Below are 21,683 nucleotides of genomic sequence, written 5' to 3'. Positions count from 1 at the left end.
TGATGGCAGTATTACATAAAAGTAGTAAAATGCTCATCAGAAATGTCAAATGCCTTCACAGCCTTGCATTTTTTTGTGTAAGGATCATTTAAGTTAAATTGCTGCAAAGAACTGAAGTAATTTCTTCATATGTCTCCCCGTAAATTTAGGGGCTGTTGATATCACCAGTTAAAATAAAACAACGCGTTTGTAAAATCTGTAATATTTTAGCTGAAAGCATTTGCATGTCAGTGTTTGGTGAAGGGGAAAGGAAGCTTTCACTTCTACCCTGACATTGCAGCACGCCACTGAAACTTGACCGTCACAACCCAGCTGTTCCACAGTTGGGTGCTTTTTAAAAAGGCTGCCGATTTGGAACTACTACAACATTTCAGCAGATGGAGTTTGATAGATGAGTTGTAATGAATGTTGCTGCAGTAATGCAACGTGTTACAGGTCTCAGCTCTCTAATAAAGTCCCAAGTTTACCATCCTACAGTAACGTGGCTTTTCTGTCACTATGAGGCAGTCTATTATTATAGCCTTATATTCTACAGATGCTAAAGTCACCTGAATTATATTCATTAATTTCAGCTTTTGCGATATTATGTGTGATCTAATAATGTTTCCATGCAGGCTGATCAGGACTTCACCCTATCATTCATCCTATTATGTCTCTACCTCGCTCAACAATCTCACAAAAGAGGGAGCACTGCAATTCATTACAGAATCTAAGTGTTGTTTTGTGGTTTCGTGGGGGTTTGTTGTTGTGGTTTTTTTTTCCTTTTTTTTTTTTTTAAATGGTTGCTTCCACCAAGAGTACTTGCTCACCAAGCAAACAATGCGCTGGTCACTGGCCTTCTTCAGCAGCAGCTCTGGACCGAACTCACTGACGCACACAACTTTCAGTGCCTCTTCACCATGCAGCGTGGCGTGTGTTTAAGGGCCCGTCTATTGTAGGCTGCAGCACCCTTCAATGCAAACACTCTGCACAGCTTAATTGCACACAAGTGCAGTTATTACACTCACCACAATTAGAAAACATGTCCCTCACCAATGCAAGTATGAAAACCAACTGAACCCTTTGTTTTCAGAAGACAGGTCCCCAAGTTACACACACCATACATGCAAATTAGGCACACTCAGCCAACTTCAATCAGCTTTATTTTTCTTTCACAGATACGTACAGTGTATCTCTTCCTCTGGAGCTTCTCTCACCCCAAAGTTGTCCATGGGATACTAAGCTTACCTTTCTCTTCTTTTCAGACATATGTCTCGGAGAACTCTATCTCATCCCCTGCACTCTGAAATTCTCAAATTCCCAAGCTCAGATACAAAGCAAAAGATAACTATCCTAGACAGCCAGCTTGAGCCACGTGCCATAGAAAGTCTCGCAGAGGAGATGCGATACGCCCAGACTACAGTTCATGTGCCTTGCCGTACAAACCGACTAAAATACATACTGTATAATCATAGAAAGTAGACCTCAGGATGTATCCCTACAACCCTGGGGCATGATCAACAAAATCAAGTGTGTCTGTTCTTAGTTGTCTGTCTGTTCCACTTTCAAAACCTCCAGTGAAGGAAGGCTCCTCACCCCACCTGGAATAACCCATTCTCCTTAGCTAACTAGGTGTACTGTAAGGAAATTTTCCTAATGTTTAACTTGCCTTTTAAATGAATAGCCTGTATCTACCATCAATGTGGAGAAAAGACTGTTCCTATCTCCTCTATAGCAACTTTTTCCATATTTGAAGACTGTTTTCACATCTTCCTTCAGTCTCCTCTTCTTTAGATTAAAGAATACTTTTGATCTCTTTTTTGAGAACTTTCTGTCCTCCAGACTCTATCCAGCCACTCCCCATCTTTCTCAGGTGCCCCAACATGGACAGGTACTTCAGGTAAGGCCTTATCACACCTTGGTAACACAGAAATACCACCACACTTCTCATAGGCTACACTGTTGATGCATCCCACTATAATGAGTATCTTTTCTGCAGCCATGAGTTAACAGTGCTCAGTTTGTCGTACTGTATACCATCCCTGCCCCAAGATGTTTTATGCACTAATACCCACTCCCTCCTGTTTGTGCAGCTGACTATTCCTACCTAAGTGTAGTTCCTTATTTTTCCAAACCATTTCTCCTATTTTTCATTACCAGTTTTAATTCAAATCTTGTTAGCCAGTCTGCTGCAGCCCTGTCGGCTTGGCATGCGTTACCTAGATAAATCAAAAATTTACTTATTACTTCCAAATGAGGATCTATCTCCACATACCCCACAGAAAGCGTAACTTCTTACATTTTTTCCCCATAATCTTTCCATTAAAGCCAGTTTCAGTTTGGAGACTTGCCACATACAGTTAGGGATTTCTAAGGACACATTCCAACACTCTAATGAGCTTTAAAACACCTCCTGCTATTTAAAAAATAATAATAAAAGCATTTGGTACAAACAGATTTCTTTCTGCTAAATTCCTGCCTTTCAAATCTAATTTTAAATTACTCTAACATGTAGAAGATTCAAATCTCAACAGCAGTCTTCCAATCACAAAACCATCATATTTTAGCGCAGCCCTACAAAATTAATCACAGAAATGATCTGAAAGGGTTTTTTTGTTTCTTTGGAAGTGGAGTTGCCATCAGTTATTTTGTGTCAGAGTCCTCCTTCCTACTCCTTGAGGCTTTTGTCACATTTCCTAATCAGTGAAGCTCTGTGGTTTTATAATAATTTAAATTTTTCTCTGAGACCTCCATTGGTAATTAAGGCATGTGGCTTTACAAAAGGAAAGATAAGAAATATTACTAATACAACTGGTTTAGGTTGGTTTTTGTTGTGTGTTTTTGTTTTTTTTTTTTTTCCTAAATAGTTCTAAACTATTTTAAGCTTCCTATACGTTATATGCAGTATATGCAATGTTGCTATAAAGAGATTTAACTAGCATTTCTTCAGGATGTTCTGCAACTTGTTGCTGGCTTGGCCTCTGAAATAACTGCAACCTTTTCAAACTTGTGCTGATACAGAGTTTTCATAGTCTGTTCCATGCTAAGTTATCTGTATATACAGGCTTGCTACAAAAGAAACCTGTGATTCCTGATAAATCTAGGTTAAATACAATTGTGTAAACATCTGCAATTTAAATGTTGGATGGACATGATTTGAATTGATTGTAAGAGAAAAGCACAAACAGTTTTGTCACGTATTTGCAAACAGTATGTGGCATGTCAGTTTGGAAAAAATTCACATTTAATTGCATCTGGAAGATTACAGTAGAAAAGTGTTGGGGTGAGGGATAAGGAGCCTTTCCTTTTCATTCTACCATGGAATAGACTGAAAGAGAAACAATTTTGTCATTCAACAATAAAAATAAAAAGGAAACCTTAGCAAGTTTTTGAATTATTGTTTGCAAACTGTTCACTGAAACCAAAACAAAGGGCCAAAATGTGCTTTCCTTGCTAAAGAGAATAATCCCACTGAAATCAACAAGACCGACTATGCAAATATGGACAGCAAAGTTTGGCCCCAAATTAACATCCCCATAACTAGGGAAAACACTAATCACCAAAGTGCACTTAACACCATAGTAGCTACAGTTTCTTTATACATGCACAGCTTGTGCGACACTTTGTACATGAAACTAGCCAATGGAATATAAATAAGTGTGCCGCTTCCTTTTAAATATGAACATTAATAATGAAACACATTCACATTTTTGCCTTTCAAAGACCTTTTTGAAAAAAATAAAAACACCTTCCCCAAAGTAACCTGGAACATGTTGTTAAATATAGCACATATGATTCAAAGAACGGTATTAAGGTAGAAGAACTTTCACACACAAAACTGGTACTTGCTGTATAGTTGGAGTGACTTATGAAAATCCCAAGAAAAGACAATCCTCTCGCCAGGAGAGGAAGGGAACAGTTGTAGTGTTAATTCAGTTTCTTCTGCAGGGGCTTGTTTTTATCTTCAGCGTTTTCAGGGCTGAAGTCAGTACAGATACCATTAGGAGCAGAAAGAGATGAAGTCTCCAAGCCATTCTCAGCTCCCATCTGGTCAGCATAGAGATAGTCTTCTGCAAAGTGTGGGTGCAATTCAGCAAATCTGTAGAAGTCATCTAAAAAAAAATTGTTGTTACACAGAATCAGCTCTTCGAAACAGAAGGACGCTAAATTTGAATGCTTACACATATCTAGTCACATGATCACCTTGGAGAAAAATAGCAGCAGTTAACATAATGCTATCCCCATAGCTTGTTTTAGCTTCTCAGCAGAAGTTTACCACATCCCCAGAGCCAAGATGCCGCAAAGAGTTATCTAAGCCTTCTTAAAACACTTCAGACCAGAGCTTAGCTTGTATGGTGAAGGGGTAAACAGTCTCAGATTTGCATTAAAATGCATGGGGAGCACCACATGCCCTGACATAGCATCTCACTGTTCACTGGGAGAAGGGCAGAAGCCCTCCAGCTGAGGAACAATGAACAGCAAGAGTAGTCATTTCTTAAAATCTGGGAAGTCTTTTGCAAACATGCCCTTTAATGCTTTGCACTCATAATTCTCTTCAACCTAACAGCAGCTGTCATTGCTGCCTTCTGCTTTCAAGATTTCAGTATTTCAAAACTCTTAATATTTTAGAGAATAATATTGTGAGAAGATAATTAATTTGTAACACATTATTAAAAAAAAAAATCTGATTTTAATGTTGGATACCAGTAAGACAATAAAAAGAGCAAGATTAGTTCTTGGGGGAGCTGGGAATCTTTAACATCAAGAAGTTACTTTTTGGTTAAAAATCAGCCATTGAAGCCTTGTCACAATTTGCCCATATGATTGTTTATTCAGACATGATTTGAACATGAGATACTGTACAGGATCCAAATAATAAAAAGCTATTCTTACAATAGCTGGCAATTAATTATTCTTAATTATAATAGCTGGCAAATAATTATTCTTTATAATAGCTTATAAAACTGACACTGGAAGAAGCTGGATGCAAACATTATCACTAACTCAGTCACCTACAGTGTATCACACAGAGCCCACTCAAATTCACTGTGTTATCCCAGAAGAGCTGATGATCAGACGATGCTATGAGTTCCCTGAAGTGCAGCGCAGATGACAGCTTAAGCAGCCTTTCAGAGGAGTGAAGCCCAGTTCCTCCTGGTACAACTGGGCTGATGTGGAAGAAGGGAACTACCACAGCTTTCCCTCTCTGCCACCCTTTTCTGTTTGAGACAGCGTGTTTTTTCTCAATATAGCAAAGGGCAAGGGAAGGCTCACAGGGGCACTGAAGTTGTAGGTCAACCCTGCCTCTGAACTGTTGCAAAGGGATAGGTGTGGAGAATGCAGGAAACATAACTTCATCCTTCTGCAAACAAAAAAGCGGGTATCCTTTATCCACAGTTTATACGGATCTGAAGTATTTTGGACCCTGTAACTTCAACAAAAGCTGATGATGTTCAGGCCATGAAAACCAACACTATCATTTATGTTGAAAAACCTGTATGTACAACAGGCTGATTGATCATGTAAACGATAAAGTCTCGGGGGGGGGGGGGGGAAGTGTTAAATGTTTGAAAATGCATAGAGCAAAAATTTCTGTTTCAATAATATTTAATGCAAGTTCAACTTTTTTTTAAAATTAACCCATAGCAAAGAATGTGATGCATCTGACCTTTTTCAACAAGGAAACATAGAACATTCTTTTATATTTAAAATATTTAACAGTGGTAGTAGTTGCAATAATACATTAGAAACACTTGATTCTGATGAATCAGTTTGCACTCAAAACATTTAAGCACATTCAGTGAACCCAACTGAGTACATTATTTTTCTGCAGCTAACAAGGAGAGAGCAATCAGCTATCAGCCTTAACTGGGTCTGGCCTGCAGCAGAAACATGAAAGCATTCCCTTCTTTCACATGGATGCTTTAAGCCCATCCCAAGCATCTATTCCTTTTTGTAACAACACATATAATGTGTGCATCATATTAATGACCATGAAAAAATAGCCTTTTTTGGGGAAGGTCACTCTGATAGTTAGCCCAACTAAAGTAAGACAAGTATAAAAATTTCAACCAACAGTACCAAAGAGGATCTTACAATCACATTAAGCGTAATCCTTTTTGCATGGGAAAGACTAGAATATTTACTGTAGATGCCATTCTAAGTAATTCTTCAAAAAGCTGCTCTATCTTTTCAGAAAATAATTTCAGAAAATCCCTTGAAGCAGTTGTTCACACAAGTATGATAGTCTATATCCAGATCAGCATCCTGACAATGCTACCAGAGTCCATCCCTCAATGTTTTATCAGTACTGGATCCAAATGAAAAACCTCTGATTCCAGGGAGGACTGAATTGAACAGGATAATGTTTCTGATAGATCTCAGTAAGTAGACATTTTGGGTCTTGCTGAAACAAGTCCTGAAGATATTAAGGAATATTTATCAAAATTGTACATAGCAGAGCACAAAGAAAAGTGCCTGGGATCCCATTTGCCTCATTCATCTGAAATGTGAGACAAGGTGATGTAGGAAGAAGGACTATTCCAGCATTACTTCTAATCACAGGTCTCATCTTGGAGCTCAAGCTTAAAGCAACTGTGAAGCATTAGACTGGAGGAAAAGATCACCTTAGTCATTTAGTTGGGAAAAAAGTAATTTTGCTTCCTGCCCCTACTAAGAAGAAAGAGACAAAAACTAGGAAAGAACCCAAAGTGGAGTTCTTTGAGATGCTGTCTATACTTTTTCATTAAGTACGCATATGTACTACAAGAAATTCAAGAGGTTTTTCTCCTGCCTTTGCCTCCATCCCACTCCTTGATGCTCCTGATGGAAGCTGTAGGTTCATGAATCTCCTCTAGTTTTTGTTCCCCCTCAGCTACAAATTACTTTAGTGTACAGGAACTTAAAAGGTCAATCCTATGGTTAATATAGGTAAGGATACTACATTTTAAAGAACAAATAATTCTTCCTTCTCTGAATGTTCATCCATATGGATATTCACAATACTGCTAATTGCCCCTTTCTTCTTGTTACTAGCAAGGCAGAGTCTTCAGAACACTTTCACAGTCATCACTTGTCTATCAAGAGCAGGTGGACAGTTTCCTAGAATTTGTGATGCCCACCTACAGAACCCATTCAAATTCTCCAGAATCATGTCTTAAGAATGAGAAATCTTGCCTCTCTCTAGATTACAGTGAAGGGATGAGCTTTGGAATCAAGGTGCATCTAAACAGTTAAGCCAACAGCACACTGCTTAAGAGAACTGAAACAACACACAGATCTTTGGCAACTAGTATATTTTCAAACATGCAACAAAAATCCAGACTTCTAACAATTCAGATCCAATATTTTCAATGTAGTTATAAAATCTCAGTTTTGCTATTGGTTATTCTGTTTACCTGCAACCTGAGGTATTCCTTTGGGATGAGATCTCTGGCTTCAAGGACTCTGCTATATGTGCAGCAATTTAGGTTTGACACTTCGGATATTTTATTTTTTGTTCTTACAAGTAAGACTGAAGACTTATTATTCCTGCTTCACATTCTAACACCCTAGAAAGAAGTAGCTTGTGAGTAGACCCCTCTGCTGTGTGTATCCAAAGTAATGTCAGTACTCTTCGACCAGATACAAAGTTTTGGTTTCTCAGAACTTGTCTGGACAATGCTTTCAGAAAAGGTGCAGTTTGCAAATTTTCCACCTCTCCTTTCTCAGTATTTATGTACAACAAATTGAGTATGTGGAAAGTTGCACATATTCTCAGGAAAGGCAAGAGATTGAATATTTACAGCAAGAACTTTCAAGATAGAAATGCAATACCAAAAGTTTATTTTCATCTTCTAATTCTCTGCTACAATAAATTGAACATTTATTCTTACTATTAAGCTTTCAGATATTTTAAAATCTCAGCACAATGTTTATATTATAAAATGAGCACTTCTCTCAGAAAAAGATCCAAGCAAAATTTCAAAGAAGTGATGTAAACACCATCCTACTTTGTGTAGCCTCACAAAAGACTACTCTTGACTGCAGGAAATAAAATAGTGAAAATGAGAGCTAAGCACTTCAGTGGCCACTGCTCAGATTTTCTTGTGATAGGAACATACCATGACCACTCAGGGGTAAAGTGCAGATTTAAATGCAACTAAGTACTATTAAAGATGGATATTAAAATATGAATTCTTTGGTAACTCACATGAACTGGTCTGAGTTCACTTGTACACCATTTCAAATTTAGCTACTCTCAACCAACGAAGTGTGCCAAAATTAGAGTTCTGCTAGGCTTACCAACTTAGATTCTGCACTGGTATTTTTGAAGCTGGTGATGGGGGCGGGGAGAGAAGAGTTGAGTCACTGCCCAAATGAGTCGGGAGACAACAAGGAGCAAAAGAGAGAGGCAGGAAAAAGGCAGTAACGTAGGATGGACATGGAAATGCTGGGGACATGACAGAAGAGGTACAGAAAGGAAAGGGGTAGTATAGCAAGAATCAAGGAAGCAAGACACAGCAGTCAGGAAAAAAGGGGAGGGCAGTGGCAATGATTCTTATTCCAATAACTCTAAAATAGTTCTGTAGTTGAAGCTTTACATACATATTATATGATTGAAACATAGGAATTACTAGTGTAGAAATTGTGATTTATGGACACTGATGTCTTAATTTGTAAGATTTTTACAAATTAAATACATACTGATTATCCTCAAGGAAAACCACTAAAACAGGGCATGCGATAAGCACTTCTACTGGAGATACATGATATGTTGGCTATGGACAACTCAGTTCATACTTAAATGATACAACTAAATTTAGAACCTTACTGCATAAAAGATGAAGAATCTGAAGTAACACACGAGTACTTTGATTCCCAGCATAATCTATTCACCCAGATCTCACAATTTTTCAAATCCAACTTTCTCGCCTCCATATCACCTGCATTACAGACTACATACTGAGCAGCCTCGTTAATACCCTCTCATTTCCCCCCCGCCACACTTGTGACTTATTTTTAAACAGGCTGAGAAATTATTACAGGAGTAGAAAGTCTTATATCCCCCTATATTCTGGAAGGGCAGAAATAGCGGGGAACAGATATAAGAGACAAGAACAGGACAGAGCTAAGATAGCTTTCTTAAAAATACATATTCACATGCATGGAAGTCACAGAACAGAATATGCTGAAAGAGCTAATGCAGGTATTGCCTGACTTAACGTGGAAAGGAAAACCTCTGAAAACATGTAAACATGGCATTTGATATTGAAGGTGAAACTCGAATTTTTTTTTTTAAATGTAAATTTACTTTGTCTGCAGCGCTTTTATCATTATTAAAGTCAACAAGTCAACTAAAAACGGTAAAGTTTAATAAAAATAACTGGTTTGTATATCAACATGAGTTCAGACAACTTTGACATTTTGTGACAGTTCAGATCCACTTAAAATACTTACCATATGTAATCTCTCCTTTTTCTTCTTCATCTACGGCTCTAAAAAGATGCGTAACATTAATCTGTGACACACCCATGGCAGTCTTCAGAATATGAGCTAAATCCTCTTCTTCTATAGTTCCACTTTCTGACTGGTACAGCTATGAATCAAGACAGCAAGATAAATCATTGCAAAGCTGAATGCTAACTCCTATAGACAGCACCACACTAAAGTTATACAAAATTAAAATTTGGTATTGGAAATTTTTAGTCACTCTCAGATTGATGTGATCTACTAAGGATTTCTGATCAGTCTGGGTAAAAGATAGCATTGATTATTAGTTCACCTGTGTACACTTAGAAAGTAAAGGTTGCTATATTCAGAAAAAAACCCTATGTTTACATGCCTAACCACTGGAATTTCAGTGATATTCAGAGACAACACTGTTTAATGTCATCGTTTAATCCGGCAGGCAGCTAAACACCACACAGCTGTTCGCTTACTTCTCCCCCTGCAGTGGGATGGGTGAGAGAATTGGCGAAAAAAAAAGGAAGATTCGTGGGTTGAGATAAAGACAGTTTAATAGGACAGAAAAGGAAGGGAAAATAATAATAATAATGATAGAAGAATATACAAAACAAGCGATGCACGATGAATTGCTCACCACCCGCCGACCGATGCCCAGCCAGTCCCTGAGCAGCGGCCCCCTGGCCAGCTTTCCCCTGGTTTATATACTGAGCATGACATCATATGGTATGGAATATCCCTTTGGCCAGTTTGGGTCACTGTCCTGGCTGTGTCCCCTCCCAGCTTCTTGTGCATCTCCAGCCTTCTCAGTCAGTTGAGCATGAGAAGCGGAAAAGTCTTTGACTTAGCGTGAGCACTACTTAGCAACAACTAAAAACATCAGTATGTTATTAACATTATTCTTATAGTAAATCCAAAACACAGCACTATACCAGGTACTAGGAAGAAAATTAACTCTATCCCAGCTGAAACCAGGACAAACTCTAACATGTTTTGCAGATACGTAACCGAGAATACTTTTTAGTCCATTGAGCTACATGTCCAAACTCCAAGAGAGTGTGTGGAATCAGGAGATGTATTTAGGTCAGCCTAAAGCAGATACCGTTTCCACTTGGTCAGATGTAAAAGTCAAGATTCCTTTGACCAGCCAGTTTGCATAAAACGCCTACGTCTAAATGGCGTTGTATTAATCAGGAGAATCCTACCCCATACAGTGATGGGCCTGTAATTTTCTACAAATACTTATTCTAGAAAATAATAATTTGCATATTCTTAAGTCCTGAAGCAAAGAGTTTCCTCACAGAAAGAGTTAGCTTTACTACTGACAGCAGATTGATAACTAAAAATAATTGTTCATAGTCTCATTCTATCTTTGCATATGTACAGTGTTTTCCCCTGAAAAAAGGACCTAAGCATTTCAAAACATCTGTAACAAATACAGCTTCATTAAACTTTCTAAAATAACTCAATTTGACTGTGCAATGGAAATTGAGACAGAAGAGTTTTTGAAATATCCTTGTCTCATTTTCAAGCACAACAGTGCAAATATTGAACCATGTAAAAAAATGCTATTTTGGAAACATCACTGAGAAGGTGGGAACTGATGAGATTGAACAAAACAGGCAAAAGGATGTATTTTTCACACAAGCAGAAGTTGCTGTCACGAGACAGCACACCTCAATGGAATAAAAAAAAATCAGTGGAATAAAAAAAATTGACGTTCCGTGGAAGACAACATTCCTGCTCAAATCAGGAATCTTGCCTTTTCCTCCCTAGCACCTAGCTGCACATGTTTCACAAGGAGTAGGGGCAAGGACAAGACACTTGTTTAATAAAACCCACTATATTTTCACAGATCAAGTAGTCAGAAGGTGATACTTGATAGTAAGGCTCACAAGCAACATATTGACAAGATTTACAACACCCTTTAGTTTCCTTAGCAATTAGGAAGGGAGGATGCGTAGCACTTACACCGGAGTGCTGCTCTTAGACTCGATTGCAATAATCCCCCCTTCACTTTTAATTGCCCACTGCTTTAGAACTCTGGTGGCTCAGTAACTCCTATTTGTCAAGTTCTTCAGCCATATTCTAAACACTTCCACTTTGAAAACTTGTTCAGCTACATGAAATGTTGCACTTTATCCCTGAAAACAAATGACAAAGTGCTTTGCAAAAAGTAGCACATGGCAGAGGACAGCACCTGTTCAAAGTCACACATTCATGAACTGGCTAGATCCTTCAATGGCTCCCAATGAGTTGTGTGAATATCTTACTGCACACGAACCCTGGACAGGGGGGAAGAAAGGATTAAAAAAAAAAAAAAAGGTTCTCCTTCCCTTTTTTCTAGAATACTGTTAGCAAAACTTCCTCAGCTCGAGACTTTTTTTAGCCCTTCCAATCATCACTAGCAGGATAAAATGAGCCATACCTGCTTCCCCTTGCTGAATGCTTCCCCTTCTTAATACACGCACAGAACTTCTTTGCAGTTCTACAGTTAATTTAATATTTTGCAATTAATCAGGGAACTCAAAATTATTTATTACGAGTTGAAGAATAGAGCAGATAGTGAAGAACAGAAATTTTCTAAGAAACAGTTCTATTAACTTAAATTTAGGTGCTTCCAATGAGAAAATAACAGCCCAATCTGAGCTTTTCTTCCTCTAAAATGGTAAAAGTATATTGCACATTATGCACCAATGACAGCTAAATCTCACTGAAATACTGCCCAAAAGCCACCTCTAAGTTTACTTTAAGCTTGTTCATTTTAGTATGAAGACACAGAGCTGACCAAACATCACCTGACCATTTCTCATGCCATTATATAGATCAAATGGAATAAGTAAGTGCAGAGACCTTTCTGCTTTTCCCTCAGAAGTAGCAGTAATAGCAGCTATCAGAGGTAGATTTCCCCCAGTATTTGTAGAAACTAAGTATTTTTGTTCCTTCCTCCTTTGCCAAATTTGTTTGATACTCCCCAAAGGGTAAGAATGATAGATGTGAACACTAAACAGAAGCCTCATTTCTTTAGCAAAACACAGTTAAGAGAATAATACAGGTATGCTGAAGAACCTGAAAACAACTACTCAGAAAATAAAGCTGCCATGTAGTACCGTGCAATTGAATGTTCTCAACTCTATGCATTCACTAGTGAAGACAGCATCAAGAGTTAGCACTCTTCAGTTTCAGTAACACTACAGACCATGTGAGTTCAAGGCAAAGGGAAAAGATGATGCAGGATGCAGCAGAGTGTGCGTGTTGAAATAGCAATATTAAAGAAATTAATTAAAAAGTAATAAATGAAGGTGTTGGAGAAACCCACTGGAATGGCAAACATTAAGTATTGCTGCTGTCACTCTCCCAAAAAGCCTGCATTAACCATCTATGCTGACGCTACAACAAACCACTGAGGCTAGAACAAGACCAGAAGCACTTCTGGGAAGCATAAAGTCTGGGCAGAAACTGCAGGACCAACACAGAAACATGGTAAGACTTCTTATCAAGAAGATAAAGGGAGATTAAAAAAATTAATGTCTATTAACATATAGGAAAAATTTTAAAGTTTTTTATTAACTTAAAAAATAAGATTCAATTGAAACATTATAAAAGTAGTAAGCAGAACTCATTAGCCTTTTAGTTTAGAAGAATCAATACAAAGGACTTCAGGTTTGCGACTCAATGTGCTGAAAAGGATTCTACCAGAGATCCACAGAGAACAATTTCAAACTGCAAACTTCCATAAATTTACACAACTTAAATTTGCAGTGCATTTCCTCTGAACATGACCTCTTAATCTAACTTTCCGTTAACATTACTTTAAAATGTAATTAAGTATTAAAGGGCATGTGAAACAAGCTTCTGTAAGTCTAATGGCAGTATTAAGATTTTCCAAAAACAAGTAAACTACATAGAGGAAGAAAATGCTGCTTACCTGAAATGCCAACTGAATTGTTTCCAGAGTTTTGGATGGCTTACAAACAACTGACAGAGCAATGACAAATTCCCGAATGTCAATTATGCCATCTTCATTCTGTGAAGGAAAACCTCACCTCAAAATACTGCAATTTGTCTGAGAACTTTCATAAATAACTAACAGTTGCTAAAGAATATTCAGAAAGATCATTACATATGCCACTGCAAAAAAAGTCTCACTGAAATGGAATTACGTCAGGGCAAGAACATGGGTCATCAAAGCTCTGCAGGCCCTTTTCAGAGTCTCAGTCAGAAGTCATAATTCAAAGATTCTTGGAAGACAGTGCTGCTATTGTCACCCTTCACTGCATATTTAAGATTTTTACGTTAAACCATCTGAATTACCAGGTTGAAATTAAAACTGGAGAACCAGAGGGCAAGGTAGCCTAATTTAAGCCCTGAATACATGACATCTGCTCTTCGGTCTAAGAGAGAACACTGTGGACATATCCACCTCCTGGTACAAAAAGCACCTCGTCCAGACAAAGATAATAGTCATTTCCCCATTCTGACCAATTGCCAGAGGAATGAAAAACTGGCTCATTTGCCAAGTTCCTAGGTCCTTCAGGTTTCAGGCATCCTAAAAGAACAAATGATTTATTTACAAGGTAAGTGAAATATCAGCTAATAGGCATTGCATTCAGTTGCAACAAGCAGCAGAGGCTTAGCCTGAACCCATCTTTCTTCCTCTTCATATTTTGCATCTAGAAAGAAAATCAGTTTTGTCCAACTGATACTCCTTTTAACTTCTACCTGAATTAATGCTTTATTTATGTGATGACAGGTGCTCTTACCTTGCTGAAAGGGAAATGCAGTAGGCAAATACTGTGGTGAAGTGCTCAAAAGCACTTAGCACTGGCCCAAATCAGACCTCAGTGAATTCAACTGGAACAGAATTAGGCTAAAGCGCAGTCTATCAAAAGTAGTACAAATTTTAAACATGATGTTGTTTCTTACCTCATCAAAAAGCCCAAACATACTTTCTAATGTGTGAGAAACTGGAAATTCCAAGTATGCTGAAAATTCTTTAAGATCAACCTTTTCTTTTTTCATTTTCATGGCACTTGCAGCATATTTATCAAGATCATCTTCAAGTGTTTCTGGCTTCAGCCTAGAAAGCATATTATTTTTGCACATTTTAAAAAAAAACCCAGTTTTAAAAATACAAATTTCAATATACCAAATGAAGCAATGGATGATGATAATGGTGTAAAGCATTACAAAATCTGGAATCAGAATTACTAAGCAACTTTATTATAAAATAATGTATTCCTGTAATTTTAAGGCTCCCATTAGTTCTTGAACTGTATTAGAAATTACTGCAAGGGCTTAGGAAGGCTGGTCATAAACTTGTGTCCTTTATTCTACCTTGATTATAAACCGTATGTGTAAGCAGTTCAACATTAACAAGTCTAGAACACAGTCTAGAACTGGCTAATAAATAGCAGGCATGGAGAACTAGGTAGGATTTAGGCCACCTGAATATGGCTGTATTATAGGACAGTAACATAAACCAATTACGTTTCCAAATTTACTAATGTCACCAAACAGGAAAGACCTGATGCATCTTGCCTAAAAGAAATCAGGGATTACATAATAGTGATTATACTGTTAATCCTGTTTGTCAGTCCTCATTTTTCACATTCAGTCCAGAGTTGGACACCATCACGAGGTGACCCAAACAAAGTTATAGCAGTTAATACAGCTACAGAAACTCCCTCAGTCCTTCCAATTGCAAAACCAGATTTTGACTGATGAATGAACAGCTTTATATTTATGCAAATATCTACTGCATGGTTGTTGGGTTTTGTTTGTTTGTTTTCTTTTTCTTTTTTTTTTTTTTTTTTTTTGCTAAGTCAAGCTTCCTGTTACTGCTTTGTGAAAAAAAGTCTTACTATGAATATAATAAATGGTGCTGCAGGTATGTGGGGAAAAGTAAATTGCCTCCCTAATACAACATCAACCAAATCTTGATCAGCAGGTTTCCTCTGAACTGATTTAGGGTAACGTGGGCATCCGAACTTTCCAGTCCAAAGACAAAAGAAGCCAATAAAGTCTTCTACAATATTCTTCTGCAGTTGCCTGTTTTGCTATGGCAGACAAGGAAAAGCAGTTATTTACAGAACTCAAAAGCTCACACCAGAATTGTTCCCAGACTGCAGCTGGGACTCCTCAGCAGCTTCTGCTCAGTGACAAGAATGAATAAAATACTTAATATCAGCATTCTCAGGAGCTTCTGAAAAAATATAAAGAGCGTTTCTGGTAGGAAGATTATCTCATACGTCAGCTCCAGACCTTGATTGCTTGCTGAAATGACCCCTCCTAAAATCATTGCTTTTAAATAAAAACACAACTACTATGCTGTCTGACATTACCTAAACTGAGTTACCAAAAACGTACTAATTAAACAATGCCAAGCGCTGTATTTCTGAATTATAAGACCTAAACATGCAAGAATTCTTCCAGAGACCCATTGCCCCTACAGAACATTCATATGTTCTCTGTCCTGGCATTAAAGCACCTATCTTAAGTTTTGGTCCTAGACAGTATAAAAAGAGCAGTGAAACATTCCTCTGCAAACATTCATTTTCCATGATCAAGTAGAAAAGTAGCAGGAACAAAAGAATCCATGGAGGATTTGAGATGCACAGGGAACTCAGTTCCTCACATGCAGGATTACACATAAGAAGTGTCCACAGATAATACATCCCTACTGTAGTAGCCGAAATGGATTTTAACTGTAGGATGAGGACAGCTGGCATCTGAATCCTCCCTTGAGATAAGCCCCCACTGACACAGAATATGCAGTCTAACATCTGTCTCTAAATCAAAGAGATTTGATTTGCAATGAATTGACTCAAAATTCACCTTCTAGAACTGAGGGAGTACTCGTTTGGTGAGTAGTATTCGAGACTTGCGAGATCTCCTCTTCACCAGTCAAATAAGTCCAAAAAGCTAAGAAGTTTGAAGGCAAAACCTTGTACGGAAAGTAGCATGGCTTACCACAAATCTTACAAACATCTTATGGTTTGGGTTTTGTAAATATAGAGAGAGATGTGAGCCAATCTCAAAAAGAGTATGTGGGTCAGTGAGGCAAACTTACTGCTTCAGCTTGAGTATGACTGCATTGTACTTCTGGTAATCCAAGGTGGGCTCATTACCTCTAGCCCTTTCAGAATCAGAAAGTAATTGATGTGTGGAAGACCATGCTGAAGTTCTTTGAATCCAAGTGTTCCAAATCCCACAATAGGTTCTGAACCAATGTGAAATGGTTTGAATGTCTCAATTCCTTTAAAATTGTTACTTTTATCCCAATGGAGGCTGTAAAAGCTAGAAAGCCAAGAGTGGATGTCTTTGCTCATGAAATCATGCTTGTTTGCCTAATGGCTTCCATGCAGGATCTAGGCTTTGCGATACATAACATTATTTGCTGTTGTGGTGTTTTGCTTCACTTTTTAGGCCAGTGCACACTAAAGAGAACAAAAAGTCATTCCTGAGTCCCTGAAGACGGAAAGGACATTTTTCAAGATTAACAGCTCTGAACATTAAATCCTTCACAGCAGACTTCATGAGGAAAACCAGATCCCTGAAGGTAGGATATTTTCAGCATAATTACCACTATTTTTAGCAAGTGAGATGTCTTACCTCCTTAAAGCTAGTTTTAGCTGCATTTGACTATTTGAAAACAAACTCCTTTCTTGCATGCTGGGAACCCGCCAAAAAACTTCTAGTGTCTCACAAAGCCGGAAGTTGCATAAGAACAGCTGGCTCTTGTAGCTAGCTACCATGAACTGCAAGCTCAGAGAAACAAGCCCTAAGCCAGAAAAGCACAATACATTCATTTTTATGTCTGCTGATGTGCTTCTGTGCAACTTCTTGTCATAATGGAGAAAGGATACTGAACAGCTGCAAAACTGACCTTCTGAATACTCTGGAATACCCTGTCTTGATCCACATGGCAGGGTCTATCATGGTTGGTATTTGCTATGTTAACCCTATGAGGTAATTATCTCCTCCTTGCAGATCTTACGAGCCTATAGGGGCATTGCCTAGTAGGATCCTTGTGGCTAACTGGATGAGGTAATATTGGAGAGTAGTGGTCAAAATGGAACTGCTGTTTAATTCAGGTCATTCTTACCAAAATACTATGGCTTTTAAGAGACAGCAGAATTGGTTCAACACAAGTAGGTTTACTAACATTGAATTTCACCAGGGCCAGGGAGTGTGTAAGGAGGTAAACCTTGCAGGCTTGCTAAGGTTGGCAAACATTCTTCCAGGGCAGACATCACTAGTACCCATCACATGGGTACAAGACACCAGTAATACTCAGGCTCAGGAAAGCAAAGGAGATAGTTAAGGATCCAAAAAGAATTCCAAAATAAATTGATACCCATTGTTAAAGGTAAAAATTACCGACTAAGAGTAATCCTATTGAGAAAGCTAAGAAATCCAGAAGGCAAGAACAGGAGATTTTTTCTGAAATCTGATGTGAAAAAGATGATTTGGTGCAAACCATACCTTTTAAAAGAAGTGGACATAATCAGCAAAGCCATACTGTCTTCAGTGAAAAGTACAAAGAACCTCAGAGTCTGTGTAGTAAATGCGTACACCAAATCAAGAACCTGCCAAACCAAAGGGTCTTGTGCCACAAGTATACCAACAATAAAACGCACATTCACCATGATACCATATTATGCTCTTCCTGTACTTTCTATACTTACTGCTTTTTGATGCACAAAGTGGAAGCCAACTACCATACTGGAAGAGAAAATGTGCCATCTTGTACAAGTATCAGTGCTTGCCTAGCCTCCAAAAAGAAAAAAAAATTAAGATTTTTCATCTATTTTTTCTAATTTTTAAAGAGTATTTGCCAATAAGACTTCAAATGAATAAGAAAAATCAGAAGTAGAAAACGGTGATTAAAACAGAAGGATGTGAGACACATCCACCCTTGCTAGATATTCCAAATCACACCTGGAGTTTTAAAAGTGAAAGATCTGGGAAAAAAAAAACAACAGGAAGCAATTCAGTAAATAATGCAGTAGCATTCTACTCTAATGCAGTAGCATTCTACTTTAATGCAGTAGAGTACTGAATGTTAACAAATTGAAGGGTAGACAGAAAGCAAGAGACAAGAAAAGAGATCAGTTCAAAAAAAAAAATCTAACACGGAATAAGCAAACAGATGATCCTTAATCTGGCTCAAAGTTTGATGAGGCTATCAATACTTTTTTTTTCTTTTTTTTTTTTTTTTCCCCTTTCCTCAAAAAGATGCAAAAGACCTGGACCGCTAGAATTACTTGAGCAAAATTTCAGGTTACATCAAGACCTCATCTAACAGCAAGCAGAACACATTCACTAAAAAATTTCTACTTTGGATTGCAATATGTGCTACATTTGGCTTTTTTTTTTTTTTTTTTTTGAAGAGAGGAGAGCTATTTCTAATTTTCAGAGAATAAAACACTTAAAACTGAGAATAATCACAACTAAAAAAAAATCAGAAAATCATTTGACTGAAAACTGGGAATTCTCTAAGGAGCTACTGATGGCCTAAAAGCCCCTCCATAAGAAAGGGGAACAACAATTAAGGCTAGAAGTTCCTCCTAGTTCATGGGCAAAGTGAACGCCTAAAGTTTGAAACAATAGGAACAAATCAATTCAAATCAGAACTTAAGGATCTCTTTGCAGGCAACTACCCTAAAGCAGCTCATAAAAACTATCTCATAAAAAGGTGGAGATGAGACTTAATTATACTGTATTAACACTTTCTGAAGGGGAAGATATCCGAAGAGGTCTTTAATAAGTTACAAAATCCAAACAAGCTTCGATGTCTAAAACATGGTAATAGATCCAGTCAAAGTACAAATAGAGAATCACTTTAAAGAGTGGGGTAATTAATTGTGGAATAAATCATCAAATGAAGCAGAGGATTTATAATCTATGAAAGCTACAATAAAGATTGCATACAGCTCAGTTATCAGCTCATTGGTCAGACATAGATTATCAGGCTCAACAGAAGCATAACTGCTTGAGGACTAATGAAGACAGAATTTGAGAAGATGAGACTATGATCAATTGATCTCACTGATACAGCAGTCATTTTACCACAGAGTTCAGTACGAGGCAGCTGAGTTTCAGCCAGCAGTGACCTGGCAGCTGTATAGCTGGGTTAACGGAGCTCAAGCTCTTCATTAGATGAAGCATGAGAACTGGCTGCTGTGGCTGCATGGCTTCTGGATTGGATCCCATCCAGCTGAACACAGACTAAGCAAATTTTACAATGTTAATAAATCCTGTGGATACACAATGTGAACAGAAATAACCCTCCAGTGTAGCAAACTGAGGTATAACTTGATTTCAAAGAATCTAAACCAAAAAGAAGTCTGGATTTGCCTTACTATAAAAATCTTCCATTTAAAACTGGATGTTACCTTGAAGGTATGTTACTGCTCAAAAACAAGTATTAAGACTGGATGCAAAATCTATTAGATAAAATTTACTGTTCCAGTTTTTTTGGGATGTGACTGGATGATCTTAATGCCTCCATGGCCTCAAAACCTTTGAATAAACAGCAAAATGACTGCATCGCCATCAAACGTGCATTAGAGATGAAGTCAACTTACAATCTTCATCCAATTGTGCCAGAAAAATACCATCGTAATAGCCGCCTTACTGGCACATATCAAATCAAGACAGGATAGTATTTCACCAATGTACAATTGCTCAAACCAGACAGAGAACTTTTGGGTTGTGGGGAACCTCACTCAAATATGCACATAATTGTTTTAGAGACTAAACCAAAAACCCAGAAAAGCATAATTTGAAAGAACAGCTTTAAATTGAGCACACAGAAGCCAAACAATTTAACAAGAGGATTAGACTGAATCCCAGGATTATCAACTGCATAATATGAGACATGGGTGGTTTTTTGGGTTGTTTGTTTTTTTTTTTGTTTGTTTGGTTTTTTTTTTTTTTGGTTGCTTTTTTTCTTAGTACTGTAAATTCAGAGCCTTTGGAACAAAGCAAGAATCTTAGTTTCCCCTTAGAAGTCTCTCCTATCCTACTGGATGTCTTTTCAGATGGAGGTCCCGACAATGAATTAATATATGCTTGTCATCTGAATGCATAATGTATGCTGTCCTACATTCCTTATTCTCCAATAGATCCTTCTCTTTCTTTTTTTCATTTATGTACACAAGCTGGAAGATGAAGGAAAAATCAGTGAAAGGAAATAAAGTACAGAATGGAAACATGAAACTTTGCTCTACGTTTTCAGGTGAGGAGACAAAAAAATGGAAAAAGGGTGTTTATATATTAAAGCAGTTAATATGATGAGGCTGTAAATTTAGTTTGTGGTTGTTCAATAGGATGAGAGGAGAAACAGGAGAAAAATTGGAAAACAGCAGCAACAAGTTCTACTATTTGGTTTATGTGAATTTTTTCACTGTTTGCTGAAGCTTTCCTGAAACGTAAAGCCAGAGGGAACTGAAGCTGTGAGAAGAGAGAAGCCACACTGCTACAGTTTCATTAGAAAGTCCATCTAGCAGTAACCTACTCAAAAGATCAATCACTTCTTTGTGCTTCTTGGGAAAGGGTGACCCCTCTGCCCTCACACGTTAACTCAGTCACAAAACTGCTGTGGCAGCACTGTTCTCCCTTCATAGATGTCACAGGAAAGGGCAATTGACTCTTAACTGTATCAAACATTAGGAATCCCACAGTATTCCTGACCCTCTTCAGGGTCATGTTTTGTTCTAGTTTTGTTCATGAATGAACACTTCAGACACATTCTGCTCACTTGTCAGACTGTGAAAATATGAATTTTACAACCTACTCTACTCATTAGGATCTAGGGGTGCTGCATGCAAGTGGAGAACACTATTGGTTTAATTTTATATTAGTGTTTCCCCAATTGTAATACGACAACATTCCATATATATTCATAAATGCAATATTGTTATATGAAGGGAAAACTATATAAATATAGATATATAATAATAATGCACCTTACATATAAATATTGTATATGCTTACCCAAGGCTTCTCACAAGCTTTGCAAACTCTAGAAGACATGTGTCTGAAGGCAGACGAAGTTGTCCTTCAGCCAAAGCTAGTTGACAGTCTTCAAATGTATAGTCTGTCACTGAAACTCCCAACGCCCTTGAATAAACCAAAGAAACACAAGTAAGCAAGATAATCTAAGAAAACTGAGCAGAATCATCATTTTTTTTTAATAGCAAAAAATCCTGTAACAATTATGCTCTCTATTCTGAAGAACTACTTGCCCATAA

The 21,683-nt window shown here is 37.7% G+C and overlaps 1 protein-coding gene across 5 annotated transcripts in view; it reads right to left on the bottom strand.

Moving 5' to 3' along the window:
• Positions 1–3,205: 3,205 nt before the first annotated feature.
• The window catches only part of LPCAT1 (lysophosphatidylcholine acyltransferase 1), a 64,887-nt gene continuing 46,409 nt past the window's right edge, over positions 3,206–21,683 (bottom strand). For 2 of the 5 annotated variants that reach the window (XM_075142317.1, XM_075142318.1), the window contains exons 10-14: positions 21,427–21,552; positions 14,350–14,503; positions 13,352–13,450; positions 9,418–9,556; positions 3,206–4,091 (exon numbers count right to left, since the gene is read on the bottom strand). In XM_075142317.1, the coding sequence (XP_074998418.1) occupies positions 3,907–4,091; positions 9,418–9,556; positions 13,352–13,450; positions 14,350–14,503; positions 21,427–21,552 (703 nt within the window). In that variant the 3' untranslated portion in view covers positions 3,206–3,906. The other 3 variants (XR_012672422.1, XM_075142319.1, XM_075142320.1) reach the window with 3 other exon arrangements.

The sequence above is a fragment of the Calonectris borealis genome, chromosome 2, assembly GCF_964195595.1.
Source record: "Calonectris borealis chromosome 2, bCalBor7.hap1.2, whole genome shotgun sequence".
In the NCBI taxonomy this organism is placed as follows: domain Eukaryota; kingdom Metazoa; phylum Chordata; class Aves; order Procellariiformes; family Procellariidae; genus Calonectris; species Calonectris borealis.
Note: the sequence above shows the minus strand (reverse complement) of the source record. Positions and strands in the feature narration are given on the sequence as shown.